Below are 19,100 nucleotides of genomic sequence, written 5' to 3'. Positions count from 1 at the left end.
TTTTCTAGTTTTTTTTTTTTTTCTTGAGGCAGTCTTGCTCTGTTGCCCAGGCTGGAATGCAATGGTGCCGTCTTGGCTCACTGCCACCTCTGCCTCCTGGGCTCAAGCGACTCTCCCACCTCAGCCTCCCAAGTAGCTGAGTTTACAGGCACCTGCCATCATGCCCAGCTAATTTTTGTATTTTTGTAGAGATGGGGTTTCCCCATGTTGGCCAGACTGGTCTTGAACTCCTGACCTCAAGTGATCCACCCTCCTCAACCTCCCAAAGTGCTGGGATTACAGGCGTGAGCCACTGCACCTGGCCTATTTTTCTAGTTTTCTAATGAAAGGGGTTAAAAATGCAAGGTTTTCACATGGGTATCTATTGGGAATGATGCTTGCAAATTTGAAGTAAGGGGAAAATGGGTCTTGTGATCATTGGAAAGGTAAGGTACCACTGTCATTGGGAACTTTAAATTTGGAATGCTAGGCCCATGTGGGAAAATCGTGAGAAGGGATGATCCTCTGCCCTTAATGGACATTCTGTCATTCAGTGCCTACTGTGTGATAGGTGATGAAGACAGGTGAACAGGTAGACTGGTTTTTTGTCTTTTCCAGGCAAAGTTTGAATAATCAAAAACAAAGTCTCTTCACTGAGCACTAACTGTAGGTCTCTCATGGTCTTTACTGTATTGCTGGAAATAGGGAGAATGTTGAAATGATAGCATGTTGGAGAAGGTAGGAATATATTTTGACACCAAGAAAGCTGGGACCTACTGCAAATGAGTAAATGAGATGATTGCTGGCCTAAGTGTAATGTAGTACTTTATTGCATGTCAGTGCATTTGACATGTGTGCTTGCTTTCTGTTGGCAGATATACCACAGTGGTGTCCTAGAATTCTGCATCATTACAACTGACGAAAATGAATGTAATTGGATGATGTTTGTACGCAAAGCCAGGTATGAGTAGTCTCAGATGAGAAAAATAGTTACAATTTAGATGTTTTTCAATAGGAAACTTTGCATAAAAGAGAAAAGAGTTATAATCCAAGTTACACCAACACCTGGACATACTTAAAGCCCAAGGCAGCCTGGCATGGTGGCTCACACCTTTAATCCCAGCACTTGGGTTGGCTGAGGTGGGAGAATTGCTTTGGGCCAGGAGTTCGAGACCAGCCTGGGCAACATAGCAAGACCCTCATCTCTAAAACAATTTTTTTCATATTAGCTGGGTGTTGTGGTATACATGTGTAGTCCCAGCTATTGGGAGGATCACTTGAGCTGAAGAGTTCGAGCTGTGATCATACTATGGTGGTGCTGTTGCATTCCAGTCTGGGTGACAAAGTGAGATCCTGTCTCAAAAAAAAAACAAAACTTACTAAAGAACAATATAGTTCTGATATACATGTTAGCTGCACTGAATTTGCAAGTGGGTGCCTTTTCTTTATATTGGCTGTTAGTCCACCCCTGAGTTACTGGAGTTAATCCTTGTTTAGCTAGCTATCTCCATGTCTTTGTCATAATGGTTTTTAAGGATTTCATTTTATTTACTTTGTTTGCTTCCAATAAGAGACTCTAGTATTTTTGACTACAAAAGGTCATCAGCTAATATGCTGAAGTAAGAATTCCGTTTCTCTACAGCTGCTTCCTCATAGATAGGATGGGAAATTACAAAAACATTCCAGAGGAAATAGTTCTGCCTGAGCTTTCATATAGGATTTTGCAATGGGGGGAATGTTGTGCTTAGTATGCATTTCACAATTAATGTGCTTCTTCTATTAAATGTGATAACTCAGGAACCGGGAAGAGCAGAATTTGGTGGCTTATCCTCATGATGGAAAAATCTTTTTCTGCACCTCACAAGATATCCCTCCTGAAAATGAACTGCTTTTTTATTATAGCCGAGATTATGCTCAGCAGATTGGTAAGTTAATATATGTTTATCATGAATCTAGCATAGTAAAAATACCAAAGACCAGGATTGAAGTTTTGGTAGTGATATACATGTTAGCCGAAGCAAATCATATACCTTTGTTTGTATAAAAGCAAACTATTACTTCTGTATTTGAGGTGTTAAAATCTGTGAGGTTCTTCACAAGCCGAATGTTATTGACCAAGCAATAATTCATATGAGATGGTCTTTCATGGTAGGACTTTGGTTTGGGGCATTGAAGTTCCTAAGGCTACTTTTCGAGCTAGCACCATTGAGATGTAAACTCATGAAGGACAGCAAAGCCCCTCGGTTTGATTTAACCTGCATAGGCTTTCTCTTTGCTGTGCTGTTTCATGATGACAAGGGGTGTTTAAGAGTTTGTGTATGCTACAAAATCTAAATATTTTGCTTATAAAAGAGACCTTATAATCCAGTATTTACCAAGTGCTTTCTTGGTGCCTGGTACACTATTTTATTTTATGTATGTATGTGTGTATTTAGAGATAAGGTCTCACTCTGCCAGGCTGGAGTGTAGTGGTGCAATCATAGCCAACTATAACCTTGAACTCCTGGGCTCAAGCAGTCTTCCTGCTTCAGCCTCCTGATTAACTAGGATTATGGGTGTGCACCACCATGCCCAGCCAATGATTTTTAAGTTTTTTTTTTATGGGGTCTTGCTGTGTTGCCCAGGCTGGTCTTTAACTCCTGGCCTCAAGTGATCCTCCCACTTTTGGCTCTCAAAGCACTAAGATTGTAGGCATGAGCCACTGTGCCTGGCCCTAAGTACATTATTTTAGATGCTGGGGATAGAGCACTGAATAAGACATTTGAGTTTTATAGGAAGTGGGCAAATTGGAAATTTGGGGAGAAAGGAGAACTGCAAGTGATCATTGTTAATGTCAAGAACAAGTTTTAAGATTCAAGTATCAGGAGATAATGAGTAATTTTTTATTTTAAAAGGTGTTCCTGAACACCCAGATGTGCACCTCTGTAACTGTGGTAAGGAGTGCAATTCTTACACAGAGTTCAAAGCCCATCTGACCAGCCACATCCATAACCATCTTCCTACCCAGGGCCATAGCGGCAGCCATGGGCCAAGTCACAGCAAAGAAAGGAAGTGGAAGTGCTCAATGTGCCCCCAAGCTTTTATCTCTCCTTCCAAACTTCATGTCCACTTTATGGGTCACATGGGTATGAAGCCCCACAAGTGTGATTTCTGTAGCAAGGCTTTTAGTGATCCCAGCAATCTGCGGACCCACCTCAAGATACATACAGGTAAGTTGTGTTGGCCCATCAGAATGGAATTTTTGCAACAATTAGAAAATGTGATAGTAAAGGCTTTGTAGAGGGACAGCAGGCGGAGTTGAGATTTGATGTCAGAGAAAGAATTCAGGGTGGAAACCTTTGTGGTTTAACTGAGATTCCTTGGAGGCTGTCACTTCCAGTTATTAGGGTGTTCTGCTTTCCAGGTCTCCCCACCATAGTTGGAAGGCGCCTGGGAAAATGCACTTAATAATCAGGAAGTCGATCAATGTGTTTGGACTTAAATAGAAGCTTCTGAGTCTGAGCCTCTCATTAGAGCTCACCTCAGTCACCAGCCAGAGCTAGTTTCTCTCCTTTAATATTATTGCTCAATAAATATTGCCACAATTTATTTTTTGAGCTTCCATTTTCTAAATTCCATTCAAACCAACACCTTTCTTTTAGTACTTTTTAAGAAAAAAGTTTTTTTTGAGATAGGGCCTCACTCTGTTGCCCAGGCTGGAGTACAGTGACACCATCTTGGTTCACTATAACTTCTGTCTCCAGGGCTCAGGTGATCCTCCCACCTCAGCCTCCTGAGTAGCATGGACTGCAGATGAGCGCCAGCACACCTGACTAATTTTTGTATTTTTAATATAGATGGGGTTTTGCCATGTTGCCAAGGCTGGTCTTGAACTCCTGGACTCAAGCAATCTGCCTACCTCAGCCTCCCAAAATGCTGGGATTATAGGCCTGAGCCACTGTGCCTGGCCACTAACTTTTTTTAGTACATACTGCAAAATAACTGATGGTTTTAGCTTTCTTGTTTGGGTCATCTTTTCTCCAAATCTTCAAAAGTTTCTTCCTCATCCTTTTGCAACAGAGATCTTATGGCCCACAAAGCCTAAAATTCTATCTAGCCTTTAAGAGAAGTTTTACTGACCCCTGACTTAGAGGAATCTTATTTTTGCACTCTTGGAAGGATTTTGTTTCATCCCTGGTTTATAAGGCAATATTACATGTTTTAAAAAGATAGAAAACTATGAAGTCTAGCTTGTAAAAATATGTTTCCCTATAGACAAGTCCTAGAATTCATGAGGTTGTTTTTTTCTTTTGTTTTTGTTTTTGTTTTTTTTTTGCTTAATGTTTGTGTTGGGCAGGGCATTAGGATTATAACTCATTTTTTTCAAGTTTTATGTATCACCTGTACATTTTTAACAATACATATTTAGATCAGAGGTCCTAAAGGAGATCAGATTAATTTACTAGCTTTAGTTGCAGAATATAAACTCGGGGGCTCTGAGTGGTCCTGCATAGATGACCCTAGAAAGTCAAGTGCCGCTTACCAGTCAACTCTGTTTCATTGCTACCTCTGCTGCATGCCCATATGTGTGCCTGTTTGTCTTGGGGATGCCAGCAGTTGTTTTCTTCACAGTGTGATACTTTGGGCTGATTTGCAGGTCAGAAGAACTACAGGTGTACTTTGTGTGACAAGTCTTTCACCCAGAAGGCTCACCTGGAGTCCCACATGGTTATCCACACTGGGGAGAAGAATCTTAAGTGTGATTACTGTGACAAGTTGTTTATGCGGAGGCAGGACCTCAAGCAGCATGTGCTCATCCACACTCAGTAAGTTATCCTGCAGCCAAGATGTTGTTCCTCAGGTGGGGAGCCTTTGTGTGGCTGCAGCCTGCCTGCTGATTGAAGGGCTGGGGAGTCCTGGCTCATCATCTGTTTCCTGCCTTGGTACCATGGTAGAAGCCTTCTGTGTTCCATGTAGCCAAGCTAAGGTTGGAACATTGTTTTTGGTGTTATCCTGGAAGATTTCAGTTCTTGGCTTCTTTTTCTTATTTTTCACATGTACTCTTTTTTCACACCTACAAAAACATAGAGGCGAAAAGGACTATTGACTACAAGTGGTTGCTTATAGTTGTACAATAGTGTGCACGTAAGAGAGTGATGGAGTGAAAAGAGTAAGAGTCAGCAGCCACACCATGAAGAGCCTTTGGTCCTATTAAGAAAATTCTATTTCATTTTAGAAAATGGCGACACTGAAGGATCTGCTAGTCCCTGCCATTTCAGAACTATTCTGTGTGTGTGTGTGTCTGAATTGCAGTAAAAAAAAAATTATCTTAATGCCCAGTTCAATAGTGTTAGTTATATTCACATTGTTGTGCAAACATTATAGGATTTTAAGGAAAGGAGTGTCATAGTGACATACCCATTCTGTTAATACAAAGATTACTCAGGCAGCTGAACAGAGGATGATTGAGGGTGGAGAAGCCTAAATATTGGAAAACCAATTAGGAATTTATTGCATGAATCCAAGTGTAATTAAATGTCTAGACTGCATTAGTCACAGTGGTCATAGAAAGAAGGAATGGATTTTGTTGTCCTTAGCTTTTAACAAGTGTTAGAAGAGGAGGAAAACATTCTCAGCTTATATTATGGAGATTCTCTTTAGAAATCTATCTTCACTGAAAACGTTATATTCTTAATGTAGAATTTGGATAGACTTGGCTTTGATATCAGTTCTTCTGTCTGCTTCCTCATCACAATGCAGCCTGAGATGCTAAACAGCCAAGGAGCCTGGATCTACATTCATAACTCTCAGAAGGACATTCTAAAACAAAGACTTCTTTAGTTTCATTGCTGGTGTGAAATTTTGTAAAATGAGACAGAAATTATCAAATATTACATCAAATTGTGCAATATTGGAGCCAAAAGAGATCCCTGGATCATCTAGTCTAACAGCCTGTCTAGGCAGCTCAGGTTGCGGTAATAAAATACTACAGATTTTGTGACTCAAACAATAGGGGAGAGACACAGTGAGAGAAGGCAGTCATGAGCAATCCTGGAAGAGGGCCCCTTGACTGGCACCCGGATCTCTGACTTCCAGCCTCCAGGACTGTGAGAAAATACATTTCTGTTGAGAGAATGAAAGAGAAAGAATATGAGAGCTCTGATCTCTTCTCATAAGGACACTAATGCCACATCATGGAGGCCCCACCCTCATGACCTCATCTAACCCTAACTGCCTTCCAAAGGCTCCACCTCACACTGGGTGTTAGGGCCTCAACATGTGAATTTGAGGTGAGGGGGACAAATATTTGTCCAGAAGACTGCCCATTATAATTTCCTTGGAAAATGTGAAAAACAACATTTGGTGCTAGGACCCCACCCAGGAATTCTGATTTAATTGTTCAGAGTTAGAGCCCTGGCCTTGGTATTTTAAAAAGCCCCCCGAGTGATTCTCATGCCCAGCCAGGGTTAAGGACTACTGACTTCATCCATGTGCAAGACCGATTTCCACAGTGTCTCTGGCAAGTGGATGTATTGTTTCTTAAATATCACACAGTTATAATTTGAGGAAAAGTTTTGCTTGAATCAAGCTGATATCAGCCTCTATCCTTTCATTTTACATTTGCTTAACAAATGTGGATCTGGACTGTTTATCAGGATGAGAAAATATGGTAAGCCTCGTTTCCAAACTTTCATGGGATAGAAAGAAGGTTTTGGACAGTCAAAACTTAAAACTGGTATAAGTCATTCATATAAGAAGCACTGTTCCCTCAAACTGTTTTTGAATAAGGCTTTAGGCTTCCTATGGAGATCATTGGTAAAATTTTCAGATGCTTATATTTTTACTTTGGGACATTTCAAAGTGGATATAGTAGTATTGGCGTCTTTTTATTTATCTACTTAAAAAGAACCCTAATGCCAAATGCAGGAGGAGTTCTGCCCCGGTGTTCCCCTGAGAGTTGGAAGGGTTGTGACAGAACCTGGCTTTGCTCATCCTGTAAGAAAGAGGAAGTGAGAGGAAGAGCAGTGATGTTTACTCCCCAGGTCATCTTGTCTCGTGGCTTTAGATACCATCTTATGATTTATGTCTCCACCCTTGTACACCTCACTGTAACTCAGCAGCTCTGATGCTGGATGTTCACTAGGCAACTTAAATCTAATGTGTCCCAAACTCAACCCAATATTACCCCACGAGCTTGATTTCCTCCAGTACTGAGCAGCTCATTGAATGGCACCACCATTCTTCACTTCACTGGTCAAGCCAAACACCTTGAAGTAATTCTCAACTCAGTTTTTCCTTCCTTCAATTATCACCTTGTCCAGACCACCAGCTTCTCTTCTATGGATGGCTTCAATAGCCTCCCAGTTGATCTCTCTGCTACTACTTCTGTTTCTCCTCATCTACTCCGCAACACAGATGAACACACACACACAGTTTTCTGTCCACAGTGCCAGAGCAATCCATTTCAAATATAAGTCAGATTGTGCCTGTCTCCTCTCATAAGTCTCTGGTGGCTTTCCATCGTATTTGTGTTAAAAGCTTTTTACCATAGTCAGAAGGCCCTTTATGTTATGGTAATAGTACTTGGCTACCTCTCCCATTCACCTTTATTACTTTTCATATTCTGCTTTGGCCACTCTGACCCTCCCCTTGCTACTCCTTGAGCATACTACGCACATCCATTCTCAGGGCCTCTGCCTTAGAAACTTCTCCCTCCAGATACCTGCGTGTCTTCTTCCCTCCATTCGGGTTTCTGCTCAAATGTTATCTCCTCAGGAGGGCCTTCCTTGACTATCTTATCTAAAATAGGACCCCTTCACTTTTACCTGGCTTCATATGTTTTCACAGTCTTTATTGCTATCTGATATGTTACACATTTGTTGATGGTATAATCTGTCCACTAGAACGTAAGCTTCAGGAAGGCAGGGACTTAGCTTACCTACATCCTATAGCCCTAGCATCTAGAGCAGTGCCTGGCATATATTAGACACAGTAAATATGTGTTGAATAAACCTCTAAAAACCATAAGACTAGAAGATTAAAAGTCAGACTTTTGATTGGGGTTTTGTTGTGGCCTTGGGCAAGTTCCTTAGCAGTTTTTATGCACATAATGTTCCCCATCTGCAGAATTAAGAGGCTAGATTAGATTGGTGGTTGTAAAACTGCTCCAGGGAATTCCAAGGATTCTTCAGTGCCATCTGTTGCTAGAAGAGGATGGGAGAAATACTAAGGAAGCCAGGCTTCAGAACGCCTGACTGCACCCTCTCAGTCCTTCCAGGATTTCATTAATCACTTGCTTTAACTGTTTCATATTGGGCTTTCATAAAGACATGGGGTTCAGCTACTCAAAAAAAAAAAAAAAAAGTTAAAAAATTCCTGGTCTGTGTGATCTCTGAGGTTCTTTTCAGCCCTAAAGTGTTTAGGCCAGGGTTGCTCAAACCTTGACGACATTGACATTTTGACCCAGTTAATTTTTTGTTGTGGGGCTGCCCTGTGCATTGTAGAATGGTTAGCAGCATTCTTGGCCTTTTCCGACTAGGTGCTAATTGTACCGCCCCTCCCCAGTATAACAGTCAGAAAGGCCTCCAGACGTTGCCAAATGCCCCTATAGAAGCAGTTGCCCCTACTTGAGAACCACTAGTCTAAGAAAAGGACAGAAAAATGGCAATTCCATAAAAGTAGCATTTAGGGAATAAAAATAACAGCGTAATGAGAGACCATTATGTACTGGCTAATTGGCAGACATTTTCAAATTTGAGTCTTCCAGTTGTTGAGAATATGGGACAACCAGAACCGTCAATGATGGAAGTGTGTATTGAAACAATTGCGTTGGAAAACCGTTTGTCATTATCTTGTAAAGTTGAAGATGTGCATATTCTTTGATTTAGCTATGTAGCTCTTGGGTGTATACCCTAGAGAAACATATGTATTGCAGAGCACCGTACAAGTATAAAAATGTTCAAATGCCAGGTGCAGTGGCATGCACGTATAGAGCCAGGTACTTGGGAAGCTGAAGTGGACAGATCACTTGAGCCCAGGAGTTCAAGGCTGTAGTGCACGATGATCACACCAGTGAATAGCCATTGCACTCCAGCCTGGGCAACATAGCGGGACCCTGTCTCTAAAAAATAATAATAATAATTTTTAAAAATTTAAAAACATAGCACTCTTGCTTGTGATGATAAAAAACTGGAAACCACCAAAATATTCATTAGCTAGAGACAAATCCAGTACCATAGATAAGTTGTGGTATATTTGTAAATAGTATACAGCAGTGGAAGGGAACAAACAACTGATACAGCAACTTGAATGAATTTTATAAGTGTCATATTGAGAGAATGCAGCAAGACAAAAGAAATACATATAGAATTTACATAGAATTCGAGAATTTACATAGTATTCTAAAACAGGCAAAATCAGCCTACACTGTTTTCAACTACACTCGTTTTATGAGTCTTCTATATATCGCCTATGCAAAAGCCTGATTTGGAAGGATAGAGCTGCTCTGACAAAAGGCCTGCAGTTATGAAGAATAAGTGTTGCCTCAGTTGTTATTTGTAACCCCAAATCAAATGTTTTTTCTTGTGTTCCTCTTAGAGAACGCCAGATCAAGTGTCCCAAGTGTGATAAGCTGTTCTTGAGAACAAATCACTTAAAGAAGCATCTCAATTCTCATGAAGGAAAACGGGATTATGTCTGTGAAAAATGTACAAAGGCTTATCTAACCAAATACCATCTCACCCGCCACCTGAAAACCTGCAAAGGGCCCACCTCCAGTTCATCAGCACCAGAGGAGGAAGAAGAGGATGACTCAGAGGAGGAAGATCTAGCAGACTCTGTGGGGACAGAAGACTGTAGGATTAACAGTGCTGTATATTCAGCGGATGAGTCTCTCTCTGCACATAAATAAAAGGAAAAGAAACAAGCTATTTTGGATGAAAATGCAAATGGAAAAACATGCATAACGAGTTATCTACTATAATGGTTTTTATATAAAATGGTTCCTGATTTATTTTCAGCCAATAATCACAACAGACTGGGAATGAATAAAGCACTTACAGAAGAATATCCTAATGAAAATACTTTAAAACAAATTGGGAAAATTGAGCATGTGTCCTATTTTAAGTGATGGACTGGGAGGGAAGTGTCGACTTCTGAGGTCTGTTCTTTATTTACTTGATAATCTGGGAGATGCATTTATGCCTGAATCAAAGCTGCCTTTTGCTCAAACAAACCAGATTTATTTCACATTCTTCCATTATTCAATTTTCCTGCTGGTCCTGTGACTTGGTAACATTGTAAACTTGGTCCTTGCCCCGTAGCCATCCTGATTGCTGATTGTGTTTTATGCAAACTCCTGTGACTTATACTCACCACAGAATGGATTGGGACACAGCGGCATAAGTGTGCTACTTGGCAGCTAGTAAGTTTAAAGCAGCACCTGCCATAACTGCTCCTGGCTACTTGGGAGTTTAGGGTAGATCTTGCTTTCCAAAGTTTCAGCGGGTGCCTGGAGGGCAAATAAAAAAGCAGCAGTCAGTCAGTCAGTAGTGAATGATGGAGAGAACAAGAGGAGAGATGCCTGGCCTCTGCCAAAGAAATTAGCTTTGATGGAAGCCTGCGTGAGTCACCTGGTTATTGTGACATGGAGGTCTTTGTAGATTTAGACATGACTCTGTCTCCGGTAAGCTTCCAGCCATTCAAAGGGGGCCTAGAGATACAGAGAGCCCAAATAATGCCTGCTGGATTGTCTCCTGACGAGTACATGTGGACTCAACTGAGGAAGGGAAGGAAGGGAATAATCTTTTATGTTTCATTTACCTTATGAAAAGTATTAAAACTTTGCCAACTCAGAATAACAAATTATTTAATGCATGTGCAAAGTTAGGTCTTTCCAGTTGTCTTGGTGCTGAGGAACCTCATCAGAGAAGCATGGAAGATGCCAAAGGATTTTTGGAAGGTAAAGAAGGCTGAATGGTCACCACATGGGCCTGTTTTCAGGGTCCCAGCTTAGTTAAGTCACCTGTGCCCCTGGTCATTGTGTCTCCCATGCATATCCAGCGTTTTTCAGAAGCAGACCCATCCTTAAGTTGACAGGGTTGATGGAACATGCTCTCCTGCTCAAGGCACAACCTCTGGGTTGGAGTAGAGGACTCTGGTGGGAAGGATTTGCTGCTAATGTATTTATGGAATGAATGTATTTCATTCAGATCTGTATTCCTCTAGGAAGGATTAAAATTAAACTTTTTTAAACTACAGGATTCCTCTGGTAGTCTCGTTTTATGGAGGAAGGAGATGAGTGAGTCTTCTAGGGAAAGTCAAGTACAATCTGAATCTTTCTGAGGTTAGAAGGAGAGAGCATTTTTAGAGTATTACAGCTTTTGAGTTTATATTCTTATTGTTTCTGCTATTAGTACTTAAACTGCTTCTTGTGCTTCCAGCCCTCTTCTGCCCTCTTCCTGCCTAAGGTATGCCTTTACTCTGTTACCTCCTTGTAGTAATGTGACAGGTCTGCAGTGGAGAGTTGGGAGATGTGTTGTGGATGGTTAGGGGTGGCTGCTGACACTGGGTCGTGACGCCTCCCTCAGGGCAGCTTTATACTCAGCCTTTTGCCGAAGGCATCCAGCTGGCAGGTTCCCCCGTTCTCAGGAAACCACTGGTACTGGAAATCTAAGCTCTCTTTCTTCCTTTATCTCAGTAGCACACACTGGGTTAATTTCCTTCATTCCCAAGACTGAAATGATGCCCAAGATCGTTATGCCTAGTGTCACAGAAACACAAACAGCTGAGGAAGCTTGGAAACCTTTTTAGTGAAAATGTAGCTGTTAGTGCTTAGTATTTACAACTGTCCATTTTTTTACCTCTTAGTTTTAAATTCTAAGTCATTTTCATAAGATGAATAAATGAGTAAGCGCCCTTTGACATGAATGTATTCAGCTTTTTCTGCCCATTTTGGGTGGCCTTATTGCTGCCGTTTAGTAAATGGTCACAGTGAGAGGCAGGATATGTATGTAGGCTCTAGAGCCCTGCAGAATGTTCTCTAGTGTGGGCTTTGCTGTGTGATGAAGGTTTGTAACCTTAGCCAAATTATGTAAGCTCTCTATGCCTCTTCCCTTAACTGTAAATGGAGAGTATTAAGAGCGCCTCTTCATTATACTGTTTAGATGTTAAGTTCATACATGTCAGTGGCTCCCGCAGTGTTCAATGTAGAGTAAACAGTAGCTGATATTCTTTAGTTTCCCATTAGTTTACATTTTTCATTTTAACATAGGTTTCTACACTAAAAAAATTGAGGTGTAGAATACCCAAGAAGCCCTAGATTTTAGTAATATAAATAAGACTGGAATAATTTTTGAGTTTTCAAGGCCAAAGCCTATAAACTAGTTCAGAGTATTCTTGTAGCTCACTGTATGCTTGGCATTTCCTTCTCAAAAAGGTGAGTTGCTCATAATCCTGGCATTTTTGTTGTGCTGAGATTCTCAGAGGGCAAAGAGGTAACAGGAACTAGAGTCTTTGTCAGCCTTTTCACGCTTGACCTGTGTCCCTGCTTTCTAGTAAAGACTCCTTTACCTGTGTCCCGAGAAGCATAAACATGCCAGAAGCTGTCAGCCCCTCATCAAGTATGTAAACTTGATCTAATCACCAAACTGCACCTTGGAGGCACACACTAAGGAACGACATATCTCCATATACATAAGTGATTATGGTCTGTTATGGGCTGAACACACCGCCCACCACCAGGTTCATATGGTGAAGTCCTGACCTCCAGTAATCTCAAAATGTGACTGTAGTTGGAGATACGGTCTTTAAAGAAGGCATTAAGTTAAAATGAAGTCCTTAAGTTAGGACCTAACCCAATATGACTGGTGTTCTTAGAAAAAGAAAATTTGGACAAAGCCTTATACAGAGGGAAGATGATGTGAAAACAGAGGGAGAAGACATCTATAAGCCCAAGGAAAGAGGCTTGGAACAGGTCCTTCTCAGCCCTCCGAACAACCCTGTCCTTGCTCAGATCTCAGACTTCCAGCCTCTAGAACTGTGAGACAATAAATTTCTGTTTAGTCGACCCAGTCCGTGTAAATTTGTTGTGGCAGCCCTGGCACACTAAACAGTCTAATCAAATATATGCTCTTGATAATGATTGCTTAAAGAGGAGCAGCTTCCAGTATAGTGACTTCAGTTTAACCGCAGCTTTACAGATGAGCATGAGCAATATAAAGGCAGTCACCATTTCTAGCGGTGTATATTGCCGCCAGCAGATTTCCCTACTACTGAAAGGGATGAAATCACTCCTTAACAGCTTTTTTGCTCCTTAGTTTTTCTTGCATATGCACTGTTGAGGATCATTAGGCACTCAGGCCTGTGTAGTCCTCAGACAAGGAGAGCGTTCTTTTCAAAAACCCATTAAGTGCTGGCACACTTTAAGGCATTGTAGGGGGAACAGAAAAATGACTAGGGCTCTGCTCCTGCCTTTGGATACTCAAAGTTTTGCAGTAGCTCTAAGACCTGTCCTCACATCAGGATTATCTAAGGAAATAAGAGACGTTTAAGTGTCCAGGTGAGCCCCAGCCCTACTGATGAGCTTCCAAGGATCCCTAGGTGATTGTGAAGCAGTCCACAGGAGTCTTATGCTGGGAACCATGCAAGGTATAGATGGCAGATATCTATACCTAATGCAAGCCAGACTGTGGTCAGCCTTATAATAAAGGAACAGAATTTCTTAAGATCTAGGGGCAGGAGCGAAAAGTCACTCCTAAGAAGAGAAGTCTAAGAAAACTGGTAAAGTTTTAATTAGATGCACTCATGTGAGACTTAGATTCAGAACTGAATTAGGCAGGGAGAGAAGCAGGGCCTGAGGTATCTACTGTGCAGGCTTGGATATTACCAGTGAGGTGTGGTTTTAGAGCTGGTGGTGATGGTGGATGGAGGCTTTCTGACGTGGTGGGTGGCTTCTTGACCATAGAAGCAGCAGATGCACCTTGTGAGTTCATGTCTGTGGTATGGGATTAGGAGTCATTCCTAGAACTCAGCTTAGATTCCATTTTGTCAGCCTTTTCAGTGAGTGATTCCAAGAGTGATCTATATTGCTCAGTAAATTATTTTTGCTTAAACTAGAGGAGTTGTCTGAAAATATTGCAGATAACAGATCCTTAAGGAAATGACATCTTGAACTACTTATCTGACCTGGCTGGTTTCAAGGCAGTAAAGATCCAGTTACTGTTAGAGGAGGGGAGACAGAATTGTACCTGGCATGCATGGGTGGGACATGGGTTAGATTATCACCCATGATCACCTGCAATTAAATGTATCCGTATCAATAAACACAGTTTAAACTGTGTTTCTCCTTCCCTGGTCTAGAATCTTCAGAATCTTGCTGACACATATTCTGTAAGATTTTGCCAATACATTAGGAAATTCTTGCAATTCTGTTAATATGTAAACTTTCTTTTCCAAGGTTTGACTTCGGAATTATAGAGAATTTGAGGGCTTCACCTTGTCGTAGGTCAGAAACAATAAGAGGTGGTAGGAGTGGTATATGTAGATAATGTGGACTATTTTAGAAGATAACTACCTGAGGTGTCGTCTTGGATCTTGTATCTTGAATACAAGATAATTCAAGAAAATCAGAACCATTCTCATTAGATAGGGCAGGAGCTACTTCTGTTGGCACATCTTTGGGGTTTTGGGTACTTGGTCATTGTAATGTTCTCAGATATCACCATTCTACTTTTTGGGCTTGCATTCTTTCTTCCAAAATAATCTAATTGTTATTTAAGAAACCTGCTGAAGCAGTGAATTCAACTTACCTTGTATATCAGTAATCTGCAGGATCAGACTCTTTACTGGTTTTTCACTGTATAACTTTGGCTACAGAGAGAAGACATTATTTCAGGGCAGTCACTGCTTCTTTGACCTAGCTAAACATGCCTGTTGTATATGAATAAGAAGCATGCTTCAATATTCAAATTTTCTGTTTCTTCTTGTACCGGTTTTCATAAGTTATGTTTTTCTAGGAATTTGTCTATTTAATATACATCTTCAAATTTAATCACAAAAATTGTTCATATCTTCTTACTGTTTAGTGTCTGTAGTGTTTGTAGTGATGTCTTCCTTTTCAAGTCTGAAGTTAATAATTTGTGTTATGTTCACTATTGCTATAGGTTTATCAACTTTCTTAGTATTGTAAATCCATTTTTTCTTTGATAATTTTCTATATTGTATTTGTTGTGTATCACATTTCTACTGTTATTTCCTTCTATCCACATTTTTGGGTTTAAATTGCCAGTCTTTTTCTAAATTTTCTTTTTGGAGGGGAGCGGGGACAGGGTCTCCCTGTGTCACCCAGGCTGGAGTGCAGTGGTATGATCTTGGCTCACTGCAACCTCTGCCTCCTGGGTTAAAGCAGTTCTCCTGCCTCAGCCTCCCGAGTAGCTAGGACTACAGGCACATGCTACCATGCCGAGCTCATGTTTGTGTTTTTGGTAGAAATGGGGTTTCACTATGTTGGCCAGGCTGGTCTTGAACTCCTGACCTCAGGTGATTGACTCACCTCAGCCTCCCAAAGTGCTGGGATTACAAGCATGAGCCATTGTGCCTGGCCTCCTTGCTTCTTTTGAATTAATCAAGTATTGTTCGCTTTCTCCCCTTTTGGCTTTTTTCAGTACTCTTGTAGTTTACCTAGAGATTACAACATGCATCCTTGATTTATTAGAGTGTAATAGTGATACTTGTATCCCTTCCAAAACAATGCTGAGATCTTAGAATACCTTAACTCTATTTATCTCCTTCTAGCCTTTTGTCAGGCATTTTAATCTTCCAGGTATTTTAAGCCCTATACAACATTATTATTACTGTTTTCTGTGGTAATATTCACTTAAATTTACCCATGTTGACCATTATTCCTTCTTGCATTTCTGTATTCCCATCTGGGATCGTTTTCGTTGTGCCTAAGTTTAGCGTAACTTTACTATTATTGTTGTTTGAGACAGGGTCTTACTCTGTTGCCCAGGCTGGAGTGCAATGGTGTGATCTTGGCTCACTGCAACCTCCACTTCCCATGCTCAAGCAGTCCTCCCACCTCAGCTTCTGAAGTAACTGGGACTACAGGTGAGCGCCACTGCACCCAGGTAATTTTTGGATTTTTTATAGAGATTTTTTATAGAGATGGGGTTTTGTCCAGGCTGGTCTGGAACTCCCAGGCTCAAATAATCTGCTTACTTTGGCCTCCCAAAATGCTGGAATTATAGGTGTGAGCCATCATGCTCAGCCAAAGTGTCTTCATCTTTTTAAAGAAAGTATTTTACTTACCATAAAATTCACCCATTTAAAGTGTACAATCCATTGGTTTTTAGGATATTCAAAATAGTGCAACCATCACCACAATCCTATTTTAAATCACTTCCACCACCCAAAAAGATCATTTTTGTTCATTTGCAGTCACACCCTATTCTCCCAATCCCAGGAAATGACAAGGTACTGTCTGTATGGATTTGCCTTTTCCTCTGAAATTTCATATAAATGGAATTATATAATATATGGCCTCATGTCCAACTTCTCTCGTTTAGCATGTCTTAAAGGTTCATCTATGTTGCAATATGTATTAGTGCATTCCTTTTTATCACAGAAGTCCACTTTATGGCTATCCCACAATTTGTTTATTCATTCACCCACTGATGAACATTTGGATTGTTTCCACTTTGGGGCTGTTAAGAATGACACTGCTGCTGAACATCTGCATGTAAGTCTCTGTAAGGACATGTTTTGTTTCTCTTGGATATATACCAAGGAGTAGTTTCAGGTTCATAAACTTGTGTTTAACTCTTGCCATAATCTTTTTGGATATTGTTCTCCCTCATCCTATTCTGATTCCAGTTACATGTATGTTAGACTTTTGTACCATGCCTGATATGCATCTTATACTTTTTTATACTTTTTACTCTTTGTATTTTAGTGTGGATATTTCCCATTGACCTATCCTCACACTCACTAATCCTTCTTCAACTCTAATGTTGTTAGGCTCATATATAAAATTCTCTTAAGTTCTAGAGTTCTCATTTAATTCTTTATAGATTCCAATTCCTTGATGATATATTCAATCTTGTTTTTTCTTACATTTACCAATCCTGCCTATTTCAAAGTTCATGTCCAACATAAGTCCAATGTGTGAATTTATTATAGGTCTATTTTTCTCGTGGTGCTATTTCTTAGTATGCTTAGAAATTTTTGCTGGAATGCCAGAGATTGTGTATGAAAAACTCTAGAAGCTATGGACGAAATTATCCTCTTCCAGGGAGGATTCACCCTGTCCTCTGTCAAACTAGAGCAGGGACACCTCAATCCAGTCAAAAGCTGAGCTTACTCAAGGCTGGGCTTCAGATTCCTAAAGTTAGCTCTACTGGTTTATCTCAACCTTTGGGGTATAGCCTTTGAGGGGTCACAATGAGAGAGCTTGGAGTGTTTTTAGAGAACTTCCTTTTTGAAATCAAGTTCAATTTTTGTCTTTGCTCTGCTCCTTTTTTCAGTTTTCTTACCTTGTACAACATAAAAATTGGTAAATGCTTAAGGAAGTCAGCATAGGCACATGAGGTTAATTATCTGTACATCCCTTCTCCCAGGATCTTTGCCCTCAAATCCTGGCTGCCTTAGAAGCACTTCAGTGCCTTCAAATAGATGTTGCATGCCTCTCGTTCAGCTTTTGTTTCGTGGAAGCTATACTGTCACATCTAGAAATGGAAGTATGAAACAAGTTGTTTTTGAAACAAAATCTGGCTATTTGTTCTGATAGGATGTTTTAAAAGTACTTATTTTGAAAAGACCTCCCTTGGCCGGGCATGGTGGCTCATACCTGTAATCCCAGCACTCTGGGAGGCAAGGCAGGCAGATCATCTGAGGTCAGGAGTTTGAGACCAGTCTGGCCAACATGGTGAAACCCCATCTCCACTAAAAATACAAAAATTAGCTGGGCATGGTGGCAAATGCCTGTAATCCCAGCTACTCAGGAGGCTGAGGCAAGAGAATTGTTCAAACCTGGGAGGCGGAGGTTGCAGTGAGCCAAGACCACGCTACTGCACTCCAGCCTGGGTAACCGAGCAACACTCCATCTTAAAACAAAGAAACAAAAAAACCTCCCTCCACCTAAAAGAGTATTAAGAGTATAGTATACATTTCATACACCACCTTTACTGAAAAGAGCTTTATAAGATGTAGTTTGGGTTGTCCTGAAAAATTGAGGCCTTTAAGTTCTACCTGTATAATGCTCATACAATATAGTATCATAGAAGTTGGTATTTCTACTTTAGAAAACAATTGGTTTTGCAGAATTTGAACTCCCAGATATAATTAGCTGGCACCTGCCTACATCTGGATAATTTTTTTTTTTTTTTTTGAGACGGAGTTTTGCTCCTGTTGCCCAGGCTGGAGTGCAATGACATAGTCTCAGCTCACTGCAATCTCCGCCTCCCAGGTTCAAGTGATCCTCCTGCCTCAGCCTCCCAAGTAGCTGGGATTAATAGGCACCCACCACCACTCCCAGCTAATTTTTGTATTTTTAGTAGAGATGGGGTTTCACCATGTTGGCCAGGATGGTCTTGGACTCCTGACCTTGGGTGACCTGCCCACCACGGCCTCCCAGAGTGCTGGGATTACAGGCATGAGCCACCTGGGATTACAGGCATGCCCAGCCATCTGGGTAAAATTGTTTAATAGTATTGGGTTTTCACTTTGACAAATATGATTGGCTCCATGGCATTTCCACGTGCTATGTAATGAAAACACCAGTCACCAACAAACTACCAGTGGTGAAAATGTTACATGTTGTTCCCCCACTTTCTATGCCAGGCAGGACTTCTAAGCCACATATCTTTGGGCTCAGATCTACCCACACTTAGGTGCAAAATGTACCCACGGTAGGAAGTGATGTGGTTACTGTTTCTTCAGTCAGTATGACACAATGGAGCCTCCTTTTACATTTGTAATCTGGGCTTGGATTTTAATCCCCACGTTACCCAGTTCCCACAGCTTGACTACCCCTATTGCTTGTCTACTCAGATGTCTTACCCACTGCCTGCACTGGCTTTTAGCGGTAACTGCAGGTCCCGGCCAGCACTCTTCTGGTCCCAGGTGCTCAGATCTGCTCCAACCAG

At 41.0% G+C, this 19,100-nt stretch overlaps 1 protein-coding gene across 13 annotated transcripts in view; it reads left to right on the top strand.

Annotated features, from left to right (window-relative positions):
- Positions 1–19,100, top strand: part of PRDM4 (PR/SET domain 4) — a 43,839-nt gene that overhangs the window by 16,791 nt on the left and 7,948 nt on the right. For 9 of the 13 annotated variants that reach the window (XR_012420584.1, XR_012420585.1, XR_012420583.1 and 6 more), the window contains 5 exons: positions 855–940; positions 1,777–1,904; positions 2,874–3,188; positions 4,616–4,784; positions 9,556–11,216. Coding sequence is in view for 6 of the 13 variants with exons in the window: in XM_074007686.1 (XP_073863787.1) it covers positions 855–940; positions 1,777–1,904; positions 2,874–3,188; positions 4,616–4,784; positions 9,556–9,868 (1,011 nt within the window). In the remaining 7 variants the exon portion in view is untranslated. Of the gene's footprint in view, positions 1–854; positions 941–1,776; positions 1,905–2,873; positions 3,189–4,615; positions 4,785–9,555; positions 11,217–15,947; positions 16,066–19,100 lie in introns of those variants that run through there. The other 4 variants (XR_010579576.2, XR_012420580.1, XR_012420582.1 and 1 more) reach the window with 2 other exon arrangements.

Source organism: Macaca fascicularis, chromosome 11 (genome assembly GCF_037993035.2).
Source record: "Macaca fascicularis isolate 582-1 chromosome 11, T2T-MFA8v1.1".
NCBI lineage: Eukaryota > Metazoa > Chordata > Mammalia > Primates > Cercopithecidae > Macaca > Macaca fascicularis.
This window is presented reverse-complemented; position numbering and strand designations above follow the sequence as displayed.